Source organism: Astatotilapia calliptera, chromosome 16 (genome assembly GCF_964374335.1).
Source record: "Astatotilapia calliptera chromosome 16, fAstCal68.1, whole genome shotgun sequence".
In the NCBI taxonomy this organism is placed as follows: Eukaryota; Metazoa; Chordata; class Actinopteri; order Cichliformes; family Cichlidae; genus Astatotilapia; species Astatotilapia calliptera.
Window position 1 is genome coordinate 30,811,488 of NC_137437.1, and position 24,457 is coordinate 30,835,944.

Consider the following 24,457-nt stretch of genomic DNA (forward strand, 5'->3'; position numbering starts at 1 on the left):
CCAGTGAGCAGGCACAGACTGGAAACCAGTAGCTCAGTAACTCTCAGCAGTGTTTCCCAACCTTTTGGAGCCACAGTACATATTTCACATTAGAAAAATCACACCGCACACCAACAAACAAATGTCACAAAAAGCATATTGATAATTTTTCCCCGCCCACCAGGTATAGCGGAATTGGCTCAGTTTGTCCCCAGTATACCTTTTTTGCTTTCTTCTGACCACTAGTCATGCTAGGGCCTTCATCTGGGTCAGAACTTTCTCCAGGACTCATCTCAGATTGACTTTTTCCTTTTCAAATATTTATCTATTGCTATTTTGCACTGCACAGTCTTACAGCGTGACTAATTTCTCCTTCTGTTTTACTAGGAATTGTCAACCCATTTAATCAGAGCAGGTACTAGTTTTTTGTTGTATTTATCCGCGACGCCTTAAAGGCCGGTCCGTGAAAATATTGTGGGCATAAACCGGTCCGTGGCGCAAAAAAGGTTGAGGACCGCTGACTTACTAATCGGATAGAACCAGATAATCGTCCACAGCACACCGGTTGGGAATCACTGCTCTAAAGGGGTCCTGATATGTTATGTTTTTACATATTTTTGTCAAACACGCACGCACGCACCCCAACAACAGTGGATGCTGATTAAAAATGTTTCAAACACTTCATATTAACCTTTTAATATACATCATTATCTTTATAGGGTTTTTATGTCACCCATGTGTGTGTGAATGGGTGGATGACAGGTTGTGTAAAGCGCTTTGGGGTCCTTAGGGACTAGAAAAGCGCTATACAAATACAGGCCATTTACCATTTACCCACCATCAGTGTGAATGGTAGGAATCGGGCTACAAAGACTAATAAAGGCTCATATATGGAAGCTGATATCATGACCACTGCACCATGGAGCTAAACACTGGAGGACCAAATGTGAGCTGCTGTGCTCTTAGCACCAGTCCCAAGCCTTGTTAAATATAATGGATCAGCTCAAAGTACCTTAAGAGCTTCTTTCAGTTCAAAGGTCACCACAGCGGGACAATCGGCATATCTGAGTTGGCACTAGCAGAGGCTGATCCTACATACTCTTCCTCAATCAACCCTCCCAGGGATATTTGTTGGGTACATGTAACAACTATATAAAAACTGATGACCTTTGTTCCATGTTAGAAGAATTGTTTCAGCTTTGCATTTTAATATTTAAATACTTCATTGATTTGCTTCAAGAACTCCCACTCAGTGGACGTCTAATGAGATAGTCCAGACAGTAAGTTTCTTTGACTGTTACAGCCACTAAATGACATTTTGAGAGCATGTGACATAAATAAGGATTATTTTAACTGACTCATACAGCAGTACAGAGTCTAAGAACAAAACCAATCAGAGCTGAGCTCCTTTAAAAGGTCAAATCCACTCAGTTTTTTTGTTTAAAAAAAAAAAACACACACAAAAAAAACAAAAAAAAAAAACAGCACAACATACAGCGAGTAGTAAACAATGGAATGCATCTGAAGTTACATTCAGCAGAACGACTCGCAGCCATCAGCAAAGTGCAAAGATGCTATTTAAGCTCATACAGAGATCATACAGATGGATGTACAGTGCATGCTGCCCTGCCAGCTACCAGAAGTCCTACAGGAATAATCCACTTCATTAATTGGACACAGCAAGCAAGTTTACAGATTTTTTTTGTCCTTCTCCCCACCCAGTGTCATAAAAACACATCACATCTGCCACCATGAGATACATTCAGATCCAAAAGTATCTGGACGGGGGGGTCCATAGATGGTTTTGGAGATATTAGCTGTAAAGATGTCCACCTTCACCTAGAACTAGATGGCACTCGCCTTCTAGTGTTTGAAACAACCAACAGCAACATCTGTTTCCACTAATTAGACTCATCCAGTTTCTACCAGTTCTTTGGGTCTAAGTCACAGGAGCAGTGACCTAAACGAAGACGCCAAGGCCACACATCCTCGCTGTACCACCCAAGCCAGCAGACATGATCTATCCAAGCAGTCGTGGGCCTCAAAGTTATCCAGGACATCCACTACACCTCAACCAATGCCTTTAAATGTGGCAAAGCAGCTGCTCTACTCAGACACCCCCAAAAGCCCAAAGCCTTCAGAGGAAGCTCATTTCCACCTCTGGTGTCCTGGACACCTTTCAGTCAGCATCCACAGCTTGTGGATGTAGGTGTAGATCATCAGCTCGCTCTTCACAAAAAACAGATCAGTACAGCATCCACAGCACCAAACCCCACAGCCTCTGTTCTGATATTCTATTCATGAAAGCTGTAAACAGAATCAGCGTCAAAGGTCAACCCTGAGGGAGTCTGGCTTATTGATGGAGAAGTGAACCAAGCTCTCGTTGCAGCTGCAGGCTCCAAAGTGCTTTTAACAGCGTGCCTGATATCCCGGAGTCCAGGAACACCCCCTACAGGTCACCCCAGCCAAACCATCCCAAAGTCCACAAAACACATGGTGTGGAGAACTCCCACACACCCTCTCTGAAAGGAGGAGTCACGACCCACCTACTCAAAGATCCAAAAATATGATAGGTGATTTATAGAGTTCCATAATATTTAAAAGAAGACAGACATCTGTACAGCTCACCCCAAAGCAATTCAGGCCAGAAGAGAAGCACCCAACTGTCATCTACAGATTAATCACATGGTGCGATTCAGATTTAATCAAAGCAAAAAACTAAAACTGCCCCACTGCCCAAATACTAAAGCACCTGAGTGTTCCTTCTTATTATTGCATTTTACTGAAAACAAAAAACAAATCTGTGCAGATGGACTTTTTTTTTTCTCCAGGAAAACATAAAATCTGATATTTTGAAATCATTTATAGTAAAATATGAAAGTTTTTGGTTGTTGTTATAGTTGTACCGTTTAAAAGTTGATTTCCAAACGTGATGACAGAGCTGACCTATGAGCCCCATGGTCTTCATCAGCAGAACATCCTGTGCTGATGAAGACCATGTGAAATGTGACGGCTCCAGAATACGTAGTGAACACACCTTGAAGTGACTGTGTGTCAGAATAAAACGTACTGCAGCGATTTAAGAGGAGACGCTGCAGGCACTTTTTTTTTTTTTAAGCAGTCTGCAATTTACACACATAACTCGTTGTGAGATAATTAATCTTAATTAAGATTTTTTTTTTTTTAAAGTCTGGTTTTGGAACTTCAATGGCTTCAAAAAGTGAACAGTTCTGTTAGCCTGCAGTGTCTTATCTTAAAAATATAAATCTAAACTGCTTTTTTGTCCTTTTTCTGACTCGTCATTGATGGAAATCCACCATCAGCATCAAACTGAAGGAATGAACTCAAACACTTTAAGTGTCTGCTTGTTATTTCATTACAGTTAAAACACAATCAGCAGATATTCCTGCTGATGACGTCCACCCGGAGACCGGATTCTCAAACATTCATGTGTCTAAAATGAGCTCAATGCTAGTGCAGGTATAGAAAGAATGTAAGAAGCTTTTCTGCTGCAGCTAAACACGCAAACAAGTTGAGTTAGAGAAACTAACCGGATATTAACCAGCAGCTCGGCAGCAGCATAAAGTCTGAGCAAATGGAAAAGCTTTCATTTAGCCTGAAGGACTTTCAGAGGAAGACAGTGGAGAACAGAGGAAAGCTCGTCCCACCTCAGGGTTAGCGCGTTTAACAAACCAGCATCCGACTCATCTGAGCCCTTAAATCTGAAGGTTTGAGGTAAGACCAGCAATAAGACACAAAGATCACATAAAGCGCTCAAAACTCCTGGATGACCCTGAAGTGGTTCTCGATGGAGGGCGGCTCGTCCTTGAAGTGCAGCTTCTTGCTTGGACACGCCCCGAACTCCTCCAGAGTTTTGATGAAGTGTCCGTGCTCGCGGCCCACCCAGGCCCGCATCGGGTCGCACACCTCGTAAGGGGTCACGTGGGCATGGATCGACACGCCGCTGCCGGCCAGCTCCTTCAGGACCTGCTTGTCTGTCACCCAGGTCTCACTGCCCCCCGGGTGGCCACCATCCAGCCAGAACATGTCAGAGATGTGCTTGACGAAGGGTGACATCTGCGGATCAGCACGGGCCCCGGGCAGCTCGTACACCATCTGGTTCAGGACCACACAGCCTTTGCTGAAGCCCACCAGGGTCAAGGAGAAGCCTGAGGGGATGCTGTCAGCGCCGCCCTGTGGTTGGAGCGGGTCTGGCAGGCTGGCTCGCTCCATGCCGTGGCTCAGCAGGGCCCTGTGGTCAGAAACGCTGCTCAGACTCAGAGAAAAGATCCAAAATCATCTCAAAGAATTACAGCAACATTTTCCTGTCCTTCACACCTTTAGACCTGGTCATGTTTTCCAAAAACATAAAATTTGGAAAACTGGGAAAAGACACGGGAAACGCGTTCACCATTAAATTGCCCTTTTCTGTGTCATCATCTGTGAGCTAGATGATTTAGCTTGCAGGTGGCTTTTTAAGCCTCTACACCTTTCTTAATTTATTCTTAACTGATATACAGGCCGGATAAAATTTAGCCAAAGTAATCAAGTTAAATAATATCTCAACAAGACAAAATGAGCTCCAGTAACAAACCTGAGGTGGTGAAACGCTCCAGAGTCAGCAGAGTATGGAGAGTGCTCCGGAGCCCCGAACATGTTGCTCTCCACAAAGTTCTGGTAGCAGCTGAACTTGTGCAGGTACATGCGCGAGGCTCTCACCACCCACACGTGTCTATCCGGGAAACGGCAGCCCAGAGTGAAGGCGACCCTCTCCAGGCTCCAGGAGAGCCACTGGGCACCCTCAGGCTGCAGCGCCATCTCCTCCTGGAAGTTCTGCACAGAGAGAAATGAGAAGTTTTACAACTGCTTTTTGCAACATAGAGGTCCTACATGATCTCAGAACAAGAGCAGCACAGCTGAGTCCTGTACTTTTTCCTGACCATTTTCAGGGGAATAAAGCCTGAAGCCACATCCGAAATGTCTCACTGTAAGAAAAGGCTAAAGTATGCGAAACCACACAAGAACTGGACTGAAAATGAGTGGCAACAGGGCTGATGGAGTGATAAGTCCTAATATTTGGTTCAAATCATCATCAGTGTGTACGGAGGAGATCAGGAGAGAGTTAGCACAGTGAGCATCTATCTGTAAAAGAAAGTGGAGGCTCTGTCATGGTTTAATTTCAGCCAGTGGTGTTGGAAATCTCGGCAAAAGTGAACTGTCAGATTTTGATGCTCCATGAAATACCATGGGGAAAAGGTCTGATTGGCAACAGCTTCATTTTTCAGCATGACAATGATCCAAAGCGCACTGCAGAGGCAGTAAAATCATACCTGGACAGAATCACACACAATGGAGCACTATCAGCCATGGACTGGCCTCCCCGCATTTTTATTTGGTTTGTTGAAAGAAATCATTGACTGATTCCAACATTAAACACACAGGAGGTGGCACAGAGCTGCCTCAGTAATCGTATTCAGTGATTAATTTCGCCATGGCAGCCATGTCCACCTGAGACCTTCTCCATCACTCTCACCTGAATATCCCCGTGAAAAAACACCGCGTGCCGGTTGTTGCTCTTTTCCTGCTCCTCCGGGTCAGGCCGCAGGAGCAGCAGGTCGTTCACTCGGTTGGGGAGGTTCCCGGGCACCGCGGGCAGCCTCTGCAGCTTCTGCAGCTTCTGCAGCGGGGTTCCCGACAGTGCATCCCGGCTTGCCGAGGCGTGGAGCCCCCGGAGCTCGGAGGGTGACGTCGTCATCGCTTTGGCCGCAGTTATTAAAGTCAGGTCCAGTACTGCTGCTCGTTCGGCTAGCATGGACTCTAAAATAAGAAAATGAGCTGGCGTTTTTCCTCATCTGCGCACTCGCTCCATGCTGCTGTCAGTTAGCATCACATTATCAGCGGGTAGCGCCAAACCGGGCCACACAGCCTTATTATACGCAAACAATTACAACTACACGGCGTCTACAACCGCTGTCCGCCTCACATTACGACACCTGCGGAATAAACGTCCAAGATTTACTTCACTGTCACAGTTTTAGAGTCTCCTTTTGTCCACAAAGAGGCGCTGTTTAACAAAAACAAACCCACCGAAATAACAAACGACTGCAGTGACAGGAAACGTACGCGCTACTGCGCATGTGTTGAGTTTTCTCGTCGGTAGGAATCGGATGAGTCCCTCCTTTGTATTTCCGTTTTCGTCCGCGCGGTCTAACGACGCCAAGGGAAGAACAAAGCAATCGTATAAAACACCACGTTTGTGGTGAGAAACGTGAACTGTCATCGATGTGAGCCGAGGATATTTATGGATATAAAACATAAATAAAATTGACACTGATTAAACCACTAATTAATTTTTTTTCGAATGTTTTCATAATTTTATGGAATTTGTATTATTTTCCAAAAATAATAAGTAGGTAACAGCATGTCCAGGAAAAAATATTTACACCCCAGACCTTTTTTATTTTTTAAAAAAATACATACGAGGACCGCACATACATAAACACATCTCAAAATGTCTATGGTTGGGATCGGGGTGGAACCATCTTGTGCTGAGACTTCCAAAGTTTAGCTGAACACATAAAATGAACGCGTTTACCTTTCCGTGGATCTTGATGTGGGTGGGTTCGCAGCGGCTGCGCTGAAGCGAGTGCAAAGTGAGTGTTTTCCCGCAGAAATAGTTTATATTGCCCCTTTTTCCTTATAAACGCTGCACATACTTCAAGTGTGCCACTGACATCTTTGGTTCCGCCTGCATAACACAGCAAATTAGTTTACACCAGGCTGGACTTTGTACATGTTCTACAGCTGTGCAAACAGCTGTGCAGACACAATGGGTAAACCATTGCACCGCCACTCGGCTTAATAATTCCTATCAGAGGTGTGGACTCGAGTCACATGACTTGGACTCGAGTCAGACTCGAGTCATTAATTTTATGACTTTAGACTTGACTTGAAAAAATGTTCTAAGACTTGTGACTTGACTTGGACTTTTACACCAATGACTTGGGACTTGAATTGGACTTGAACCGGTTTACTTGAAAAGACTTGATATTTTACCCCAAATATAAAATTTAACATGCATATTATATAGAGATTGAAAATGTGACGTCATTCACGGGTAGAACCGCAAAGGATTCTGGGAACTCGTGGCAAGCGGTACTAGCGCACGCAGGCTTTCAATTAAAATCAGTCACACAGCGATAAAAAGAAACACAAAAATGTCAAGAAGCTGTTGTATTATTAACTGCAATAGCCGGTCGCATGACAGCCACGGGAAGCCGACGGGTAAAGAGATCGGTTGTTATCGGATTACGTCGTTGAAGAGAAATTGTTCGAGCCATGTTTCCGAAGTAACAAAGAGGCGACTGGATTGCAGCCATTCAAAGACCAAATATAACGTCCCAGAACTCTCCAGCTCACAGGTTAGTCTGCTCCAAGCATTTACACGAAGGTCAGTCTGCTGTTGTAGTTAATGCGTCATTTTCATAACATAATTAGTGATATAGGTTACAAGCAAGTCTGGCGCTGAACAGAAATTGTCGCGCTATGCTCCTGTGTTTATTGTGCATAAATAGTGAATTGTCCTGACACAATATTGTGTTTCGCTTCTGTTATTATGGTACATTGACAAAAACATATACTTTTATTCACAGGATAAAACAGGTTTCTTTGTATCACTAATTGTCCAGTACGATTACAGCATACAGTATTGTTGTCACTGCTACATTTCTGTGATGCTACCAGAAATTATTTCCACTACTAATTAATTACCGTTGAGCTCAAAGGTCCTATTAATAAACGGTTAAGGAATGTGTATTTATGACGACAATTTGTGAGACTGGTAAACTTATGATACGTACGATGGTCTTTCGTTCTACACGGTGCATTTCAAGGTCCTGCACCCATCCGTCGGTAAACTGTACCTGGACTTGTTGCAGTGACCGGAAGTTACTAAACTTCATGAGTGTGTGCACTCACTCCAAGAACCGTATGATTATTAATATGCATATAAATAAAGAAGCTATTTTGTGCAAAGATGTCAACTGTAAGAATGCTGTGCATAAACATTTACTCTGCTCCATGTATGATGATATAGTGACTGCTCTGTATAAAAGTGGCACACTGCTTGATAAACAATATAAGCATAAGAAACCTAACATCAGACCTGGCTGGAAAGAACATGTATCCATGTACCATGATGAAGCTCGCATAGCTTATAAATGTTGGGCCATGGCTGGAAGACCTAAACAAGGCCCAGAATTTGAACAGAAAAAATGTGCGAATGCCAGATATAAGTACGCTGTTCGCTTTATAACTAAAAATGAGCAAATGCTAAGAGCAGATTCTTTGGCCAGGAAAATGCTGTGTAATAATACGGCAGATTTTTGGAAAGAGGTGAAAGCTCTTAATAACTGTAAACCATCTCTACCATCAACTGTTGAAGGTGTTTCTGGGGCAGATAACATTGCAGCATTATGGAGACAGCATTACAGTGCGTTGTTTAACTGTATAAAAAGTGAACCATATGAGGACAATCTTGACATGAGTAATGACACAATAAGTGTAAGGACACATGAAGTATATGAAGCCATTCATAGGTTGTCTGATAATAAATCCTCTGGTTTGGATCACATCACTGCAGAACATTTAAAACATGCTAGTGTAAGGCTAGCTCCTCTTTTAGCACTCTGTTTCACTGGGTTTATGATTCATGGCATATTACCAGACTCAATGCTGTGTATTTTACTGGTACCAGTTATGAAGGACAAAGCTGCAAAAGTGAGCTGCTTGGATAATTACAGGCCGATTGCACTAGCCAGTATTTTATCTAAGGTGTTAGAAAGAATCTTGTTTGACAGAGTTAGTGTGTTCATCTCTTCTCTGGATAATCAGTTTGGCTTCAAAGCACGGCACTGACATGTGCATATATGCACTCAAGGAAATAGTCAGTTTGTACAGGGCTAAAAATTCATCTGTCCTCATGTCTTTCATTGATGCCTCTAAGGCTTTTGATCGAGTGAACCACAGAAAACTTTTTGATAAAATGAAGAGATGGGGAGTTCCTCAGTACATCGTGAGGATTCTCTCTTACTGGTACGCTCATCAGAACATGCAGGTTAAATGGGGAAGCAGTATTTCTGCCCCCTTTGGTGTCAGCAATGGTGTTAGACGGGGTGGGATTTTGTCTCCAATTTTATTTAATTTGTATGTCGATGATTTGTCCATACAACTGAGAGCCTGTAACACTGGGTGTATATTAGGTAAAGCACTGATAAATCATCTTATGTATGCAGATGACCTGGTTGTTTTTAGTCCAAGCAGTGCTGGGTTACAGGATCTTCTTAATGTCTGTACTGAATATGGTGTGCAATATGACATTGAGTACAATGCTGCTAAAAGTGCTGTTTTGATATGTAGAACCAAGCAGGATAAACAGCTAAATTTCCCTTTGTTTAAACTGGCACAAAAAACTCTTGAAGTTGATAAAAAGGTGAAATACCTCGGTCACTTTATTACTGAGCAAATGAATGATGATGATGACATATACAGACAACAGTGTAAGCTCTATGTGCAGGCAAATACTATTGCACGCAAATTCAGCTTTTGTTCACTTCCAGTTAAAGTGGCTTTGTTTAAAGCCTATTGCACACCGCTATATACTGCCCCCTTGTGGTCATCCTACAAACAATGTAGCATGCAGAAGCTGCATGTTGCATATAATGATGCGATGAGAATCCTTTGCAGGATACCTAGAAGTGGTAGTGCCAGCCAGATGTTTGTAGCTGTGGGTGTTTGGACTTTTAAAGCACTTTTAAGGAAGCTAATGTTCAATTTTAGAGAACGACTGGATGGTTCGAGTAACAGTATAATTTTAGCACTTACAGATCCGACAGTGAGTGGTTCCCGTTACTCATCCAGTCTCAGAAAGCACTGGTTAAAGTGTTTGTGTATTTATTGATTTATTTTAAGTAATTGTGTTTTATGTATATTATGGTTTTATGTTTTTACAAATGTTTTAGATACTTATTTATATACATATATATATTTAATGGTGTATACCTTGTGTTGCGGGGGGGGGGGGGGGGGGAGTGTTGTGTGTGTGTGTGTTTTTTTTTTTTTTTTGTCTTGTTTTTATGGACATGAAGTCTGCCAATTAAGATTGAATTGAATTATAAAGATCCATTAGAGTGTTCATCATATCGTCCTATATCACTCTTAAATGTAGATTTAAAAATACTGTCAAAAACACTTGCTCTCAGGCTAGAGCAACATCTACCATTGTTAATTTCTCCAGATCAGACAGGTTTCGTGAAGGGTAGGCATGGTTTTTTCAACCTGCGCAGGTTTTTGAACATATTACACACCAAGTCAACTACAACCCCTGAAATTGCCTTATTACTCGATGCTGAGAAGGCATTTGACCGGGTGGAGTGGGATTATCTGTTTTATACTCTGCATAAATTTGGATTTGGCCCTAATTTCATTTCATGGATTCAGTTACTTTACTCCTCACCTATGGCACGTGTTAGAACAAATTCGTTATTCTCTTCTTATTTCCCACTTCTCCGTGGTACGAGACAAGGTTGTCCCTTATCCCCTCTTCTTTTTGCATTATCAATTGAACCACTGGCGATTAAACTGCGAGCTGACAGTTGCATTAAGGGCATCTTCAGAGGTGACCAGGAGCACAAAATATCCTTATATGCTGACGACCTCCTGCTGTATATGTCAGAGCCTTTATGCTCTCTTCCCTGTGCTCTTGCCATTTTTGAATGTTTTGGTAATATTTCAGGTTACAAGTTAAATCTGCATAAAAGTGAACTTCTCTGTGTCAACTCTATAGCCAGAAAGATTTCATTTTCAGGTTTTCAATTTAGCGTTAAATCAGGGTATGTGACCTATCTGGGGGTTAAGGTTACCCACTCATACAAAGATCTTTATGAAAGAAACTTTGTCCCGCTGCTTAAAAATACTGAGACAGATCTTCAGAGGTGGAACAATTTACCACTGTCATTAATTGGCCGCGTCAATTCTATCAAAATGAACATACTTCCCAAGTTCCTTTACTTATTTCAATGTATCCCATGCTACTTACCCAATAAGTATTTTATAACACTGAATAAGCATATCTCTGCATTTATTTGGAATGGCAAAAGTCCACGAATTCGTAAAGATTTCATGCAGAGGACTAGGCCAATGGGTGGATTAGCCTTGCCAAACTTTCAGTCTTATTATTGGGCAGCAAATATTCGTAATATGCTGTACTGGATGAGTAATGTTACTACAGAGACTCCAGCTTGGCTCCAAATTGAGTCATCCAATTGTGGCAAAATTTGCCTATCAGCTTTGTTGAGTTCAGCTCTCCCATTAGAACTATACACCTATAAACGTAACCCTTTGTTGTATGACTCGCTCAGAATCTGGGTGCAATGTAGGAAAAGGTTGGGGTTACACTTAATGTCAATTAAAGCACCTATCTGCTCAAACCATATGTTCCCACCCTCCATGATGGACTCTGCCTTTAAAATATGGGAAAGTAATGGCCTTAGAAATATCAAAGACCTTTTTGTAGATGGGATTTTTGCCTCATTCACGCAGCTCCTGAAGCAGTTTAATGTTCCTCGGCAACATTTTTTCCGCTATTTACAAATTCGTCACTTTGTAAAGAGTCGATTTCCTTCATTTCCGGAACTACCTGAGGAAACTTCTTTGGATAAAATTATTAATATAAACGTTCATAAGAGAGGGGCGATTAAAGAAATCTATGCTATACTATTAGATCTTCAATCTCCTTCTCTCTTCATCTTTAAAGCACAGTGGGAGAAAGACCTTGGGATGACTATAACAGATGAGCTCTGGCAATCTTTTCTCCAGAGGGTACACTCTTCTTCGATATGTGCCAGGCATGGGCTCCTTCAATTTAAGGTCCTACACCGATTACATATCTCCAAGGAAAAGTTAGCCAAGTTCTATCCAGGAGCTGACCCTCTGTGTAACAGATGTAAAGCAGAAACAGGTTCGCTCCTTCATACCTTTTGGACATGCCCCAATCTTCATACCTATTGGGTGTCTATATTTAACACTCTGTCAGAGATGTATAACGTTAAATATGAGCCTTCTGCTCTAACGGCTATCTTTGGGGTGATACCTCAAGACATCACTTTGCCAAAATGCTATTTGAATTCTATTGCCTTTGCTTCACTTATCGCAAGGCGCCTTATACTTTTAAGATGGAAGCAGGAAGCTCCTCCCACACATGAACAGTGGCTTGCGGAGCTCATGAGGTTTTTACATTTAGAAAAGATGAGATATACACTGGCAGGTTCAACCACCAAATTTCTTAGGGCATGGCAGCCATTCTTGATGTACATGGAAACATTTAAAATGACCACCTTATCATGACCAGATACCATATCTCTATATCGCTATCATAGCTAACTGTACGCTGAATGTCCCTTATACATTTTATTTTTCTATTTGTTTGTTGTTGTTTGTTTGTTTTTTGTTGTTTTGTAGGGGTTTCTTTGGTTTGTTTGTTTGTTTTTTCCTTCTCTATTTCTGTTATCTTTTGGGGTATTGTAAATACTGAACAGCAAACTACTGTATGTTCAATGTTTTGTTGTTAACATGCTGCTGTGACTGAAAATAAAATTTATAAAAAAAAAAAAAAGATTGAATTGAATTGAAATAAATATGCTAAGATGAGATAGCTGACTTCATCTAACTAGCAAATGTTGTCCAGGCTACGTTGGTGATACAGTTTTTTTTTAATGTGTATGATATTTTTGTCATGCGATTTTAAAGCCGGTCCTACAACCGCATCCAAGAATAACATGCAGCTTATCTCAGAACTGTCGGTGAAAATTATTCTTGGAGCTAGGTTTAATTGAGCTGCATTTTAAAGAGGTGCAATTTCACAATTTGTGTATATTTTCTAAGTTCACTATTTTGTCATGTGTTGAGAAAAACACAGATTTTAAAATTACATGGTCTAATATTTACATTTAGCATAACTGCAACATTATTTTTTCGTTTTTTTTTTTAAAGACTCGAAAGGACTTGAAATTCAAAGTTTCAGACTTGTGACTTGACTCGGACTTTTACACCAGTGACTTGAGACTCGACTCTGACTTGCCTGACATTACTTGAGACTTGACTTGAGACTTGAGGATAAAGACTTGAGACTTACTTGAGACTTGCAAGACAATGACTTGGTCCCACCTCTGATTCCTATAAACTGCACTGAATAATTATATGACTGATAATTAACCATATAAACTAATCAAGGTCATTCTGCACATAAGAAGAGTTCCATTCATCTGCTGGAAGGTAACTTCAGCTTTTAAACACACTGTGCAGCAGCTTATATTTATTGGAGAACTTTTCATAGCCCATGTACGTATTCTGTTGCTGCTTGAGTATCCATGTTACACTTAGAATTGCATTAAAAATCAAAAGTATTATTTCACTGCTTCATTTTTTGATGGGATGAAGATGCAGCTCTATGAACTGTACCATTTATCATCAAACAGTTGAAATAAAAACAGTATTTCCTGAACTTCTCAAAGGAATGAGCTCAAAGAAGTGGGTGCAACAGCAAAAACATGGGGAAAATGTCACCTGGCTGGTACTTTGATACATGCTGGGATAATTACAAATTTTAAAATGTAACTAATGCAGCCATTTTTAGCTCGTACCAATTGTACCAGTTGTCAAGCACAGTGGTGGAGGGTTGGCCTGAGTTGACCATGAACTCTTCGACATACCAAAGTATTGTAGAGTGAAATGTGAGGCCATCTGTCTGACAGATAGAGTTGGTGATCTGAAACGGGTAAATAATGTTAAGGATTTTTAAAATGTTGTCATATATGAACCCTTGGAATTGAAAGAATATGGACTTTCTTTTTCCCATGATTGCGTTTTATTGGTTACACATTCAAATTTTCATCTAATGAGTGGCTGCATTTCTACTTTCCCAGTTCTGCATACCTGATAAAACATGGCCTCGAGCTCTTTGGGCAGGAGACTGGTGGCGTGTCTCCTCAATGTTTCTGAAGCTCGCAGGAAGGATCTGGTGGAGACGGTGGCCAAAGCAGCGTTGTACAATACTGAAGGTGAGTTCAAGGTACCAGCGGAAAAAAAAGTTTGAATTTCAACACGAGCTAACTGCTGGTAAACTATTTACAGCCTCAGTTTGAAGGGCAAGCCACTACATATACCCAACTCTTAGCTGTAAAATCACTGCCTGTACGCAGTTATGTCATCCATGATGGCGCCAGATGATAATCAGATAACCACCCTACTCTAAGCACTAAATTTGCCCTTTACCTGTAAAATATAACCTGTTATTAGACATTTATTCACATGTATTGTCTTTATTGTGCTTCAGGTGTGAGGCGTGAGGGGACCACGGTGTTAAACATCTTTAATGATTATGACTACAACCGCTCTGTCATCACTATTGTGTCCAGCATCGACTCGATCAGTAAGTCCTCTTTGTATTTGTGCTTCTAACTAACATGTTCCATATTCACTCTCTTGCTCCTGAGAGATGGATGAATGGGTTCAGCTCCAGCTTCCAATCCTTTAATAAGCTTTGTGAGGGATTTAAAGACACATAAAAAAAACCCAGTAAGAACCTTTTTCTAACAAGGATCACAGAGAAAAAAATCATTTCTACGAATCCTTGTTCGAAACACGACAGCCTTAACAGTGAAAGCAGTCAAAGTTTGCAGCTTTTATTTGGTGTTGTTTTTTAATGTTTTCCAGGGGAGGCGATCCTGTGTGCATGCGAGAAGGCGTGTGGGTTGATTGACATGCAAACTCATACAGGAGTCCATCCATGCATGGGCGCTGTTGACCTCATACCCATCTACCCACTGGGGGAGGAGGTGAGGGCAGAGGACTGTACTAAAGAGGCGCTCGGTATGTGTTTCACAGTGTTCCTGAGAGTTAATGTACCCCTGAAACACTGTACCCTCCTTAAATACCCCGTCATCAAATGAAGTGTTCATTCAAACTAATTATTGTTTGACTAACCTTCTGAGTTTCTCCATTAATTCACCTAAAATTTTAAATCATGCTTTTTATTTGTTTTTGTTTCTAATGTCTCTGTAAAGTACTTTGAATCACCTTGTTGTTGAATTGTGCTATACAAATAAATTTGCCTTGCCTTGCCTTGCCTAAAAATTTAGAATAGAATAGAATAGAATTCAACTTTATTGTCATTGCACATGCACAGGTACAGGGCAACGAAATGCAGTATTTCCACTACTACTCATACTTTTAGCTAATAATTCCTGTGTTTATTAACCCTTTAATATTCAACTGCTAACCCTACTTTCATTCATAGTTTTTGTTTTGCTATTTCAATTAATCGATACTTTTATCGTATGTTTTTAATTGCTAGTAAGCTTGTAGTTTCAAATATTTATCTGTTTAGCTAACATCATTTAATTATGTTTTAGCTAATAATTTCAACTTTTAGCTAGATATCCTTTAGCTAAGTATTTAAAACTTTTCATTTATAATTTTTACCCATTTAAAATATTTGTCTGTCATGTTAAGCTAACAATTTTATTTGTTAGTATACATTTTAAGATGACATTTTCAACTGCTAGCCCTTTAACCTAATTATTATTTAGCTATTTCAAAAGTTAATAGTTGGATATTTCCCCCCTTCGTTATAATTTTAAAAAGCAATTCTAATTATTTACTAACAGCACATTTTTGGCTAATGATTTTAACTGCTAGCCTTGCTTTTTTAGCTAGTGGTTTAGCTAAAAAAAGGTTTCCATACTGTTAGCCAGGTGAGTTATTTCAACAGTTATGCATTATATTTGTTTAAAATTTGAATTTGTTTATTATATGAAAACTTCTCAAAGGTTTAGTTGTTATTTTATAAATTCAAGCCTTCTCCCTTTCTTTCCAGTCATTATTTAACTATTTATTTATCTACCTATTTAAATCATTTATATATTTGAGTTACCCTGTTGCTACCGCTGCTAACTTTTCCAGTAAAATATTTTAAGATCTACTTGTTATTGCATTTTTTTTTTAGATTAGTTGAACACAACTTCCCACATAACCCTAAAATCCTATCTAACATGTACCCCTGGTTGGGAATCACAGCTATATTTTAAATCCTCACTGGCTGTCAGTGCTCGTAATTTATTTTTAGTTCTTTAGACAAATATCACATGTGACTTAAAATAAATTCTCAATGTGTGTTCACAGACATATTCAGCAGGGTGTATGTAGTTTTTATTATTCCTCAGTACATTTTCGGTCATGAGCTCATCCACTGTGTCTCTACAAGCATGTCTCACCTGCATGTAGCTGATAATGTGACGTCTTTTCTATTTTCTTGGGCTGTTGATTACTTTCACAGTTTACCAGCTGACTTCGCAGCCATGTGTCTATCTGATAATGAGCAATAACTCAACACTTTGCCCTCATGCCTGCAGACTGCACTCTGTATGCTAATCTGTGTGGTGTGATTGAAAAATGGTAATTGGCCAACCCACTAACAAGCACTGTATTCATGCATGCATGTAATAAGCAGCCCATGTGTCCGTATTTTCCATCCGTCTGAATTACATTCCCGCGGGTGTGTTTTGGTCCGTCACGGTCTTTGCACCTTTGCGTTTCTGAATTTGTGTGCACGTGATGACGTGCACTCCGTATGCCAGTCAGCTGAAATGTGTCTGTGCTCTTGCTTGGGCTCAGCTGTGGCTCAGGGACTTACAGAGAGGGTCCGGGGCACCAGTGCCTTCCTGTTTGGCTGGGCAGACTTCCCCTTACAGCGAGGGCTGGCGCACAGGAGGAAGGAGATGGGCTGGTTCAAGAAGATGCCAGACCTGCGGGCGATCAGGGCCGACGTGGGGCCGCAGCCACAGAAACGATTCGGCCTCACAGGTGAGCCAGAGGTAGCAGGTAATGAAGGTTAGAGTGTCTCTTTGGTGTGATTACACAACACAGGTGACTTTATCTTTGTTTGTTTGTTAGTCTGACCACAGGCTGTCTCCCTTCTCTATTCTGACCTTTGAAAGGAAAAATCTGAAAAGTTCTCACAGCTAAAAAAAATAACATTGACGTGTTACCAGATAAAAAGAAAGTCAGGCCACTGAGCCTGTTAGCACATTCTGAATCTAACTAAAAGGTGTTAAGCATCAGATTCACACAGCCGAGGTATCCTGTTGTTGCCTTTGCAACATTTAGTCTCTATTATAAGCACTGCTGGATTTGTAAAGAAAAAAAATAATTTACTGGAGGCAAACAAGACAGGAGATCGAGGATTCATAGTGTTCCGGAGAACATCTGGTGAACTACATGTACCAAAGAAGTCGTCACTATCCAAGAAAAATGACTGTCAACCAGTTGCCCTCACTTCACATCTGATGCAGAGCTGGAGAGACTAGTCCTGGCTCACCTCACACCACCTGATAGACATGTAGTCTGTAAGACTGGGCAGTGCTCTGTCTGACACGGGGGACTGTGCTGTGTCCATTCCTCTTCAGCTTTCAGTACAGCTTCTGCCACTCTGACCATTTTTTAGGGCTGAGGACTGCAGAGCACTAGTAGAACAATCTGTTTCTGAATGTGAATAAGACTTCAGAAGGAAGAGGATTGCTATGCAACTTTTGTCTCACTAGTAAAAATCTGCAAAAAATGTTGTTATTGATTTAAAGAAGCTCCTTTAGTTCCGATTTGTCTGATCTCCTGCAGGTGTCGGGGCAGGTCCCTACGTCATGAACTGCAATGTCACAATTGACACCCAGGACGTCTCTTTGGGGCGCAGCATCGCCAAAGCCATCAGGGAGTCGACGCCGGGAGGCCTGCCTGGAGTGCAGGTGCTGGCCCTACCACACAGGGGCGCTGTGGAAATCGCTTGTAATGTGGAAAGCGTGAAGGGGACCCCGCCAGATCACCTCACCGCAGGTGAACCCTGGCCGTCTTTCAGCATCGGCGGCGAGTCGTACTGTCACGCTCCGGCTTCCCTCATCACGGCGAGGGTCGCCGAGCTGGCAGGGAGACAGGGGGTCAGCATGAAGGGCACGGCCTTGGTGGGGTTCACCCCCCGTGATTGCAGGGGCCTAGCAGAGTATGCTCTGTCTCAGGGGATTGCCGAGTTCTGGAAAGAGCAGCGCAGGATCCGCATGTGAAAACAAAAACTAAAGTCGATAATCTGTGATAGATTCCGCCTCCGTTACCATGGAAACTGACTGTTATTGAGCCCTCAGGTACCACCGGTGCTGCTTTATGTTCTACCGCTGCACAAATACAGTTTATAGCATCAATAGTTTTTCTATTTGAAGTAATGTTTGAGTCAGGAGGTCTTCACTTTCAGGGTTCTCAGATTTAGATTTATGAACCTCTGTGTTTCCCCAGAGCAGGACGAACCCCTGATATAGCAATATATCATATTCCTCTCCCTGTGATATGTCATCAATACACTAAACTTTATTAATAAAACATGAGGCATTCTGTTGCATCATCTCCTCCCAGTTTGACCTACAGAGTCACTATTTTGTGACTCCTCGCTGTAGTGCCTGTTAAATAAATGAGCAAAAAAGTCAGTCAGAAGAACTGAAAAAACAGATAAACTCACCGAGGGAAACTGAAACATTGAGTGATGACTGATCAGTTTGTGTGATTACCTTTAGACTAAAAACATCACATTTAATAAAAAGTTTAACAGTTGATGCTTTTCTTTTGGTATTTTTTTTACAAGTTCACATAGAGTGCAGTGGAGTTGGAATGACGGATGGGGTCAAAGGTGAGGGTGCTCTGAGTTCCTTGTTTGCAGAGGTGATGGACAGGTCGACGGGTAAGGTCAGGCATTAGCGTCTGTGAACTGTGACGTTGGTAGACGACAGACAAAGTTATAGAGACAAGGCTGAGAAGGTTTGGACAAAGGATGCTGAGGATGGAGCTGCCAGGCAGGAGAAGAAGACGCAAACCTCAGAGAAGATTCATGGATGTAGTGAAGGAGGGCATGCGGATGGTTGGTGGATCAGAGGAGTATGATAGGAATACTGCAGTGACCCCTAAAAGGGAGTCACCAAAAGAAGAAGAAGACATACAGTTATGTAACTCCATAAGTAGATTTTAAATCAACCAAACAGCATGTGATTGAAGTGCAGAATGTCAACTTTAATTCAACGAGTTTGACAGGAGTGTTGAACCGTTTATGAGTTACTGCCACTTTTATACTTTTGGTGGGTTTTTTTTTTTTCCAAGAGTCTGTGTAGAATAACACACCTGACCTCTGAATGCCTTCCTGCTTTGGGAGTATTTACTTCAAAGTCTCTGAACTTGCCAAAGAGTGAAAACGGTGACATTTTGAGCGTGTCGCTCTCCAGAGTGAAATTGGAGACAGCGCTCTCCACATGCATATGTGTCATATCCTGTTTGGAGCAAATAGGACGCTTGTGTTTACTGATGAGTCTCTGCTGATGAGTTTTTTCCCATCATTTTTTTTGCCATGCGTGACTCTGTGGGAGAGTCACCATCTGTGTGAGAAACGGCTATTTTTGTCCCGCGCCCGTTTAAAGCCTACCGAGTTTTCTGTCCTTTCGTTAAATTTTCAGAGCTCCTGCTGCACGGGATTAACCCTTTAATGACAAATCTGGCCAGAGGACAGGTCAAGAATTAACTGGGGCGAAATGATTCCTGTCATTTTTACATAATGCACTGAATAGCTGCAGAGTAATAGAGTGAAGGGGGTATGGGTTTGGTTCATTATGTTATATTAATCTGGGCTATATGGAGGTAAAAAGCCTCAGAAGTGTTTAATTTTATGCCATATGGAAGGGAAATCTAAGAGCCCGTAACAATCTAATCTACATCCATAGTGGGCGTTAAGCTGTTAAGCTTTACACCCAAACGGTGGAGGGGTGATTCACTGAGTCTTGCATGGAGAGGGACGAGCTTTGGCATCAGGGCTTGAGTTTACTATGCTTTTGTTATGTTGTGTAATTTTACAGGTTTTCTGCATTCAATGTGACGTAAGGTTGCAGCGAGAGGCTGAAGACTTGCAGTTTTTGTATCCCTGTGTGTTTGGATTAGCTTTCTTGCTGTGTGAACGGTCACCCATTTGTATGTCATCCAGCTGAGGCTCTTAGTCACACAGGCATCGCAGCCGTGCAGCTTCGTTTCATCTCTCTCTCTCTTCTGCATTTAGACACACATGCATTTACTCTATGGGATGCCACACACACACACACACACACACACACACACACACACACACACACACACACACACACACACACACACTCGGATACACTCTGCCTGACAGACTTGGGAGCATCAAGGCCTTATCTAGGTCACAGCATAAGCCCAGAGGTATCCTGTTCTCCACACACACGCACACACACAGACGTATGAACGTACGTTTTTAAATTTGCAGTCAGAGTGACGTGTCTGGAACATTGAATCTATTTTGACTCATTCCTCCTCGGTTAACAGGGAAAGGATTTTTTATTTGGATTTCATATTTGTGCACCCCCTTCTTCTCCCTCCCACATTAACCTCGTTTTGTGACTCAGTCAAGCGGCTCTCATGATTGTCACAAGGCCATCATTTCCTTGATTAAGCACTCTTCCGTCTGCAGATCCCGGAATCAGAGATGCTTTGCCACCGAAGCCTGAACGAAATGTGTAATCTGCTCGAAATAAAGGCAAATTTCTCTTTGCTTGCTGCTGCAGAGGCACCATAGGATGCCTTTGATTTGACTTAGCCTGACAGTGTATCATCCGAGATGCAACCGGGTGTCACAGCACAGAAATAGAGCTTATTTCTCCGCTTCAGTCTTCTATAAATATTCCAAAGCTCTCTTTTCTCCTCCCCCCTCCCTCTTTCCACTGTTTGTCCATTTTTATTCTGCCTCCCACATCTTCCCTTTCCCCTCTGCTCCTCTTCTATAACGTGGAGTACTGTGGCTCACTCATCCCTCCTCTCATTTCATTCCTGCAGAGCTGTCCTTCCACAGATTTCCTTCAGCCTCATGGTTAATCTCATCTAAGCAAGTGTTTGCTTCAAATATAGGAACGTTTACAAAGACGGGAAAAAAAAGAGGCCAGGCTCTGATTTTTATCTTTAAACAGTTAGCGCAGGGTGCCGTCCTCCCTAACCTATCAGTGGGAGAAGTAAGAGTGCCACCTATGAAGTCATTAGTCCCCCAACCCCCATCCTGAACACATGTTCAACATCCTCTGGGCACAGGCTGAGCGGAGTGCTGAGACACAGCTGAGAATTAGAGAGGAAGAGCGGGAGAGAGAGAGAGGAAGAGGGCGCAGTGAAGTGGAAATATGGGTGAGCATTAGAGAAAGACAGAAATAGAGCGATAAAGCAGTGAATTAGGCAGAGGCAGGGAGAGGAGGAGGAGGAGGAAGAGGAGGAGGCAGTCTTTCACTGATGCTTGATGCAGTTAGATTCTCATACAGCAGCAGAGAGCCGTCGTCGAGCGTGGATGAGAGAACCTCATGGATTTGCTCCCGTCTGAGTCTCGGTGGAATTCATTGCATCCGAAGCAGCTGCAGACGGAGGAGGAGGAGGATGCTGCGACTGCGGCTGGATGTTAGGATCCATGCGGGCCTGTGATGTCTGCGTTCTTCTTCAGGATGACTCTGACCCAGATCGTGGAGTCGCGGCACTGCTCCTCCTCGGGTGGTCTGCCGATGTGAGGCGGACGAGGGATGCTCTGGACCTCGGTGGTCGCCGCTCAGCCTGCTGCCTCTGCTGACATCTGTCTCCGTGGATACGCACAGCAGCTGGAAGGGTGAGGACGCACAGCACTGACCTGCGCGCTGAAATGTCATGCTCATTGGTTTTCTGTGTGTGTCTGTGTGTGTGTGTGTGTTTAAATACCAGGCTTCCTGCAGATTCTTAAAAATTAACAAGGTTTTGAATTCATTAATCTGAAAATGAGGCCTTATAGGTTTCAGGATGTCTCACACCAGGCTCTAAAGTCCTAAAATTAAAAAGATGTTAATCGTATAGTGCAATTTTAAAATCTCTAAAATACACATGTTTTAAATAATGAGAACATCAGGATATTTGATCAGAAATAAATAAACTGTAGAAGAGTGGAGAACATTTAATATGATTTCCAGGCCCCCTGAGCCTCCATATGGGTGTATTACTCAAAAAGAAGCTGCATAAGTATTTAAAGCTCAAGAATATGAAAAAAAGGTTGCTAAGACTTTATATCCAAAACATCTTTGTACTGTGTTGAAGAGATACCTACTGAAGGTGAACTAGGGTCAGGCTGTACTTTTATGCCATGCAAATTAGCACCACTAGATGGTGTAGTGAGTCAACCAGACAAATCATTATTTTTGTTTCACAATTTACTCTTGAGGAAATTTGGGCGGAGTTAAAAGGAAATATTAAACGTTTAAAAAAGCAGCAGCAGATCAGAAATATCTTTGCACTAGATGTTAACTGCTGCCCCCTGCTGGTGAAAGTTTTCAGGTAATGAGAAAAAGTACCTTTCAAAAGTACCTCTGATAGGTACTTTTTGTAAGGTACTTTTGTGAAAGGAAGCATGTTGACCCTTTACCTAGAAGTCCCTGTTTAAGCACAGATACATTAATACCAAATTATACTTAAAGTACCAAAAGTAAAAGTACCCTACATACATGAATATGGTAAATGGTAAATGGCCTGTATTTGTATAGCGCTTTTCTAGTCCCTAAGGACCCCAAAGCGCTTTACACAACCTGTCATCCACCCATTCACACACTGGTGATGGCAAGCTACATTGTAGCCACAGCCACCCTGGGGTGCACTGACAGAGGCGATATATATAAGAAAGATTGGTCCATATGTTGTTGAAGCAGTAAGTCTGTTACCTTGCTTGACAGAAGAAGAATGTATAATTATTTCCCACCACTGAATAAACAAATTTGTGTTTCATTCTTCTGTAAATTAAACCCACTTTTAAAAATCCAGTTAATATTTTTAAAACCACAGTCTGGGTGTTTTTCCTTTTTGTGGAGGTTAAAAACTCTTTTACGCAGAGGCAAATACACAACATAATCAGATTTTCATTCATGTGAATATCGCTTTAATGTTGCATCTGGAGATGATTTTACTTACTGTGTATACTGCTGGGTAACTTTATCTAAAAATAATACAGCATCATATATTTTTAAGCCTGCTAAATAAAAATGAACTAAAGCTTTACAATAAATGCATCAATACTTGATTGTTCCACCGCTGGTCCTAACAAAGCTCTCATTGTAAGACTGACTGGCTCGCTCTAGTCCAATAGGATTGGTTGTCAGGCTCTGGTCACGCGCCAATCAAAATATCCAAAATGCAGGTTACTGAAAGCAGCAGCACTTTCTGCTAGCAAGCAGAGAGATGGAGTTTAAGTCCAGTGACGTCTGGCCTTTCTGCATGACCAAGTATCGCTGGGTAAGATACTGAACCCTGAGTTGCCTCCAGTGCATTGGTTGGAGTGTGTGAGGTTAGGTTAAATGAGCTTAGGCATAGAATGTGTGTGTATGAATGGGTGAATGATGCTTGCAGTACAAAAGCTCCATCTATATTACATTTGTATTAATGTGCAGCTGTGTTTATGACTGAGTGCCATCTCAGGGAACGTATGATTGATGCACATGACAGTGACACACATCATCACTGTAAGTGTAATGCGTCCTTTCAGTGCGGCGCTTTAAGCTGACCTTATTTCTTACTTGTTTCTTGTGCTGACTATAAGAGACTGTAAGAACTTAACACCAGATTATGGTGTTCCCGGAGATTATTTAACATGGTTACTTAACAGACTTTGGATTAATTAAAAAACAGGTATGTCTCTTTAATTAAGTGAATTTCCATTAACTTTAATTATAAAATCAATGAAATATCTTAATAAGAAGTGATGTCAGCCTGCCACGGCCTGCTGGGGAGTGAATCTGGACTTTTATGGAGGGACAAAAGTGAAGGAGAATGTGTGAAACCAGACAAAACCGTGTTTGTTGATGGACTAGAAGCCAGAATTGTGAGCGAAAATGACAGTTTGATGAACTGCGCCTCCCTCCATCAGCTCCATTACAACATAGGACTTGAAATTAAACATAAATGGCCTCGTTCTCTGTGATATGAGATGTGGAGGATGAAGAAAAACCTAGCAGAGCTTTCTTTACTTGTCGCATCTAAACGCACCAAAAACACCCAACAACCTGAAGGAAATGATGTAATTTTCTCTGGTTGTGTCAGCTGTGATGTGGCATTAAAAACAGTGTTAGAAATTTTAAGTGTTTAAGCTGTTTTTAACCCTGAATACATCACAAAACATCACCTGCAGTGCTGTGCAAAAGTCTTGAGCCACCCCTCATTTCTTGATATGTTGTTGATATAGCTGCAGTGATTTATTCAGATACGTGCCAACACACATGAAAATACAGGATTTAAGGTGAAAACAGCGTTCTTGCCAATTCTAATGACTTTGAATGTCAATATTTAG

General features: G+C 41.7%; 3 protein-coding genes across 9 annotated transcripts in view; 2 read left to right on the forward strand and 1 right to left on the reverse strand.

Annotated features, from left to right (window-relative positions):
* Nucleotides 1–1,167: 1,167 nt before the first annotated feature.
* On the reverse strand, nucleotides 1,168–14,090 carry c16h2orf69 (chromosome 16 C2orf69 homolog). Of its 2 annotated transcripts, none has more exons than XM_080290486.1 (4): nucleotides 13,969–14,090; nucleotides 5,513–5,796; nucleotides 4,574–4,812; nucleotides 1,168–4,231 (listed from the first exon to the last, which is right to left on the reverse strand). In XM_080290486.1, the coding sequence occupies exons 2-4, from the start codon at nucleotides 5,789–5,791 to the stop codon at nucleotides 3,754–3,756; spliced, it is 996 nt and encodes a 331-aa protein (XP_080146612.1). In that variant the 5' UTR covers nucleotides 5,792–5,796; nucleotides 13,969–14,090; the 3' UTR covers nucleotides 1,168–3,753. The 2 variants fall into 2 exon arrangements, with proteins under 2 accessions (XP_080146612.1, XP_026000134.1); XM_026144349.2 differs by lacking the exon at nucleotides 13,969–14,090 and adding an exon at nucleotides 6,575–6,757.
* ftcdnl1 (formiminotransferase cyclodeaminase N-terminal like 1) lies at nucleotides 13,959–18,681 on the forward strand. The gene is made up of 5 exons (XM_080290487.1): nucleotides 13,959–14,093; nucleotides 14,369–14,464; nucleotides 14,749–14,904; nucleotides 16,708–16,896; nucleotides 17,707–18,681. The coding sequence occupies exons 1-5, from the start codon at nucleotides 13,979–13,981 to the stop codon at nucleotides 18,141–18,143; spliced, it is 993 nt and encodes a 330-aa protein (XP_080146613.1). The 5' UTR covers nucleotides 13,959–13,978; the 3' UTR covers nucleotides 18,144–18,681.
* Nucleotides 18,682–20,758: 2,077 nt separating this feature from the next.
* Nucleotides 20,759–24,457, forward strand: part of LOC113007765 (nck-associated protein 5-like) — a 111,460-nt gene continuing 107,761 nt past the window's right edge. For 3 of the 6 annotated variants that reach the window (XM_026144675.2, XM_026144676.2, XM_026144677.2), the window contains exon 1: nucleotides 20,761–21,763. The gene's annotated coding sequence lies outside the window, so the exon portion shown is untranslated. Of the gene's footprint in view, nucleotides 21,764–24,457 lie in introns of all 6 variants that reach the window. The other 3 variants (XM_080290485.1, XM_026144672.2, XM_026144674.2) reach the window with 3 other exon arrangements.

Bases quoted from the DNA above. Each gene is read 5' to 3' on its own strand.
- c16h2orf69 (XM_080290486.1), bottom strand. From the start codon at position 5,791: ATGCTAGCCGAACGAGCAGCAGTACTGGACCTGACTTTAATAACTGCG. The intron at 4,813-5,512 runs GTGAGAGTGATG...CTCTCTGTGCAG, and splicing joins TTTTTCACGGGGATATTCAG to AACTTCCAGGAGGAGATGGC. The intron at 4,232-4,573 runs GTTTGTTACTGG...TTCTGACCACAG, and splicing joins GGAGCGTTTCACCACCTCAG to GGCCCTGCTGAGCCACGGCA.
- ftcdnl1 (XM_080290487.1), top strand. From the start codon at position 13,979: ATGGCCTCGAGCTCTTTGGGCAGGAGACTGGTGGCGTGTCTCCTCAAT. The intron at 14,094-14,368 runs GTGAGTTCAAGG...ATTGTGCTTCAG, and splicing joins AGCGTTGTACAATACTGAAG to GTGTGAGGCGTGAGGGGACC. The intron at 14,905-16,707 runs GTATGTGTTTCA...GCTTGGGCTCAG, and splicing joins CTGTACTAAAGAGGCGCTCG to CTGTGGCTCAGGGACTTACA.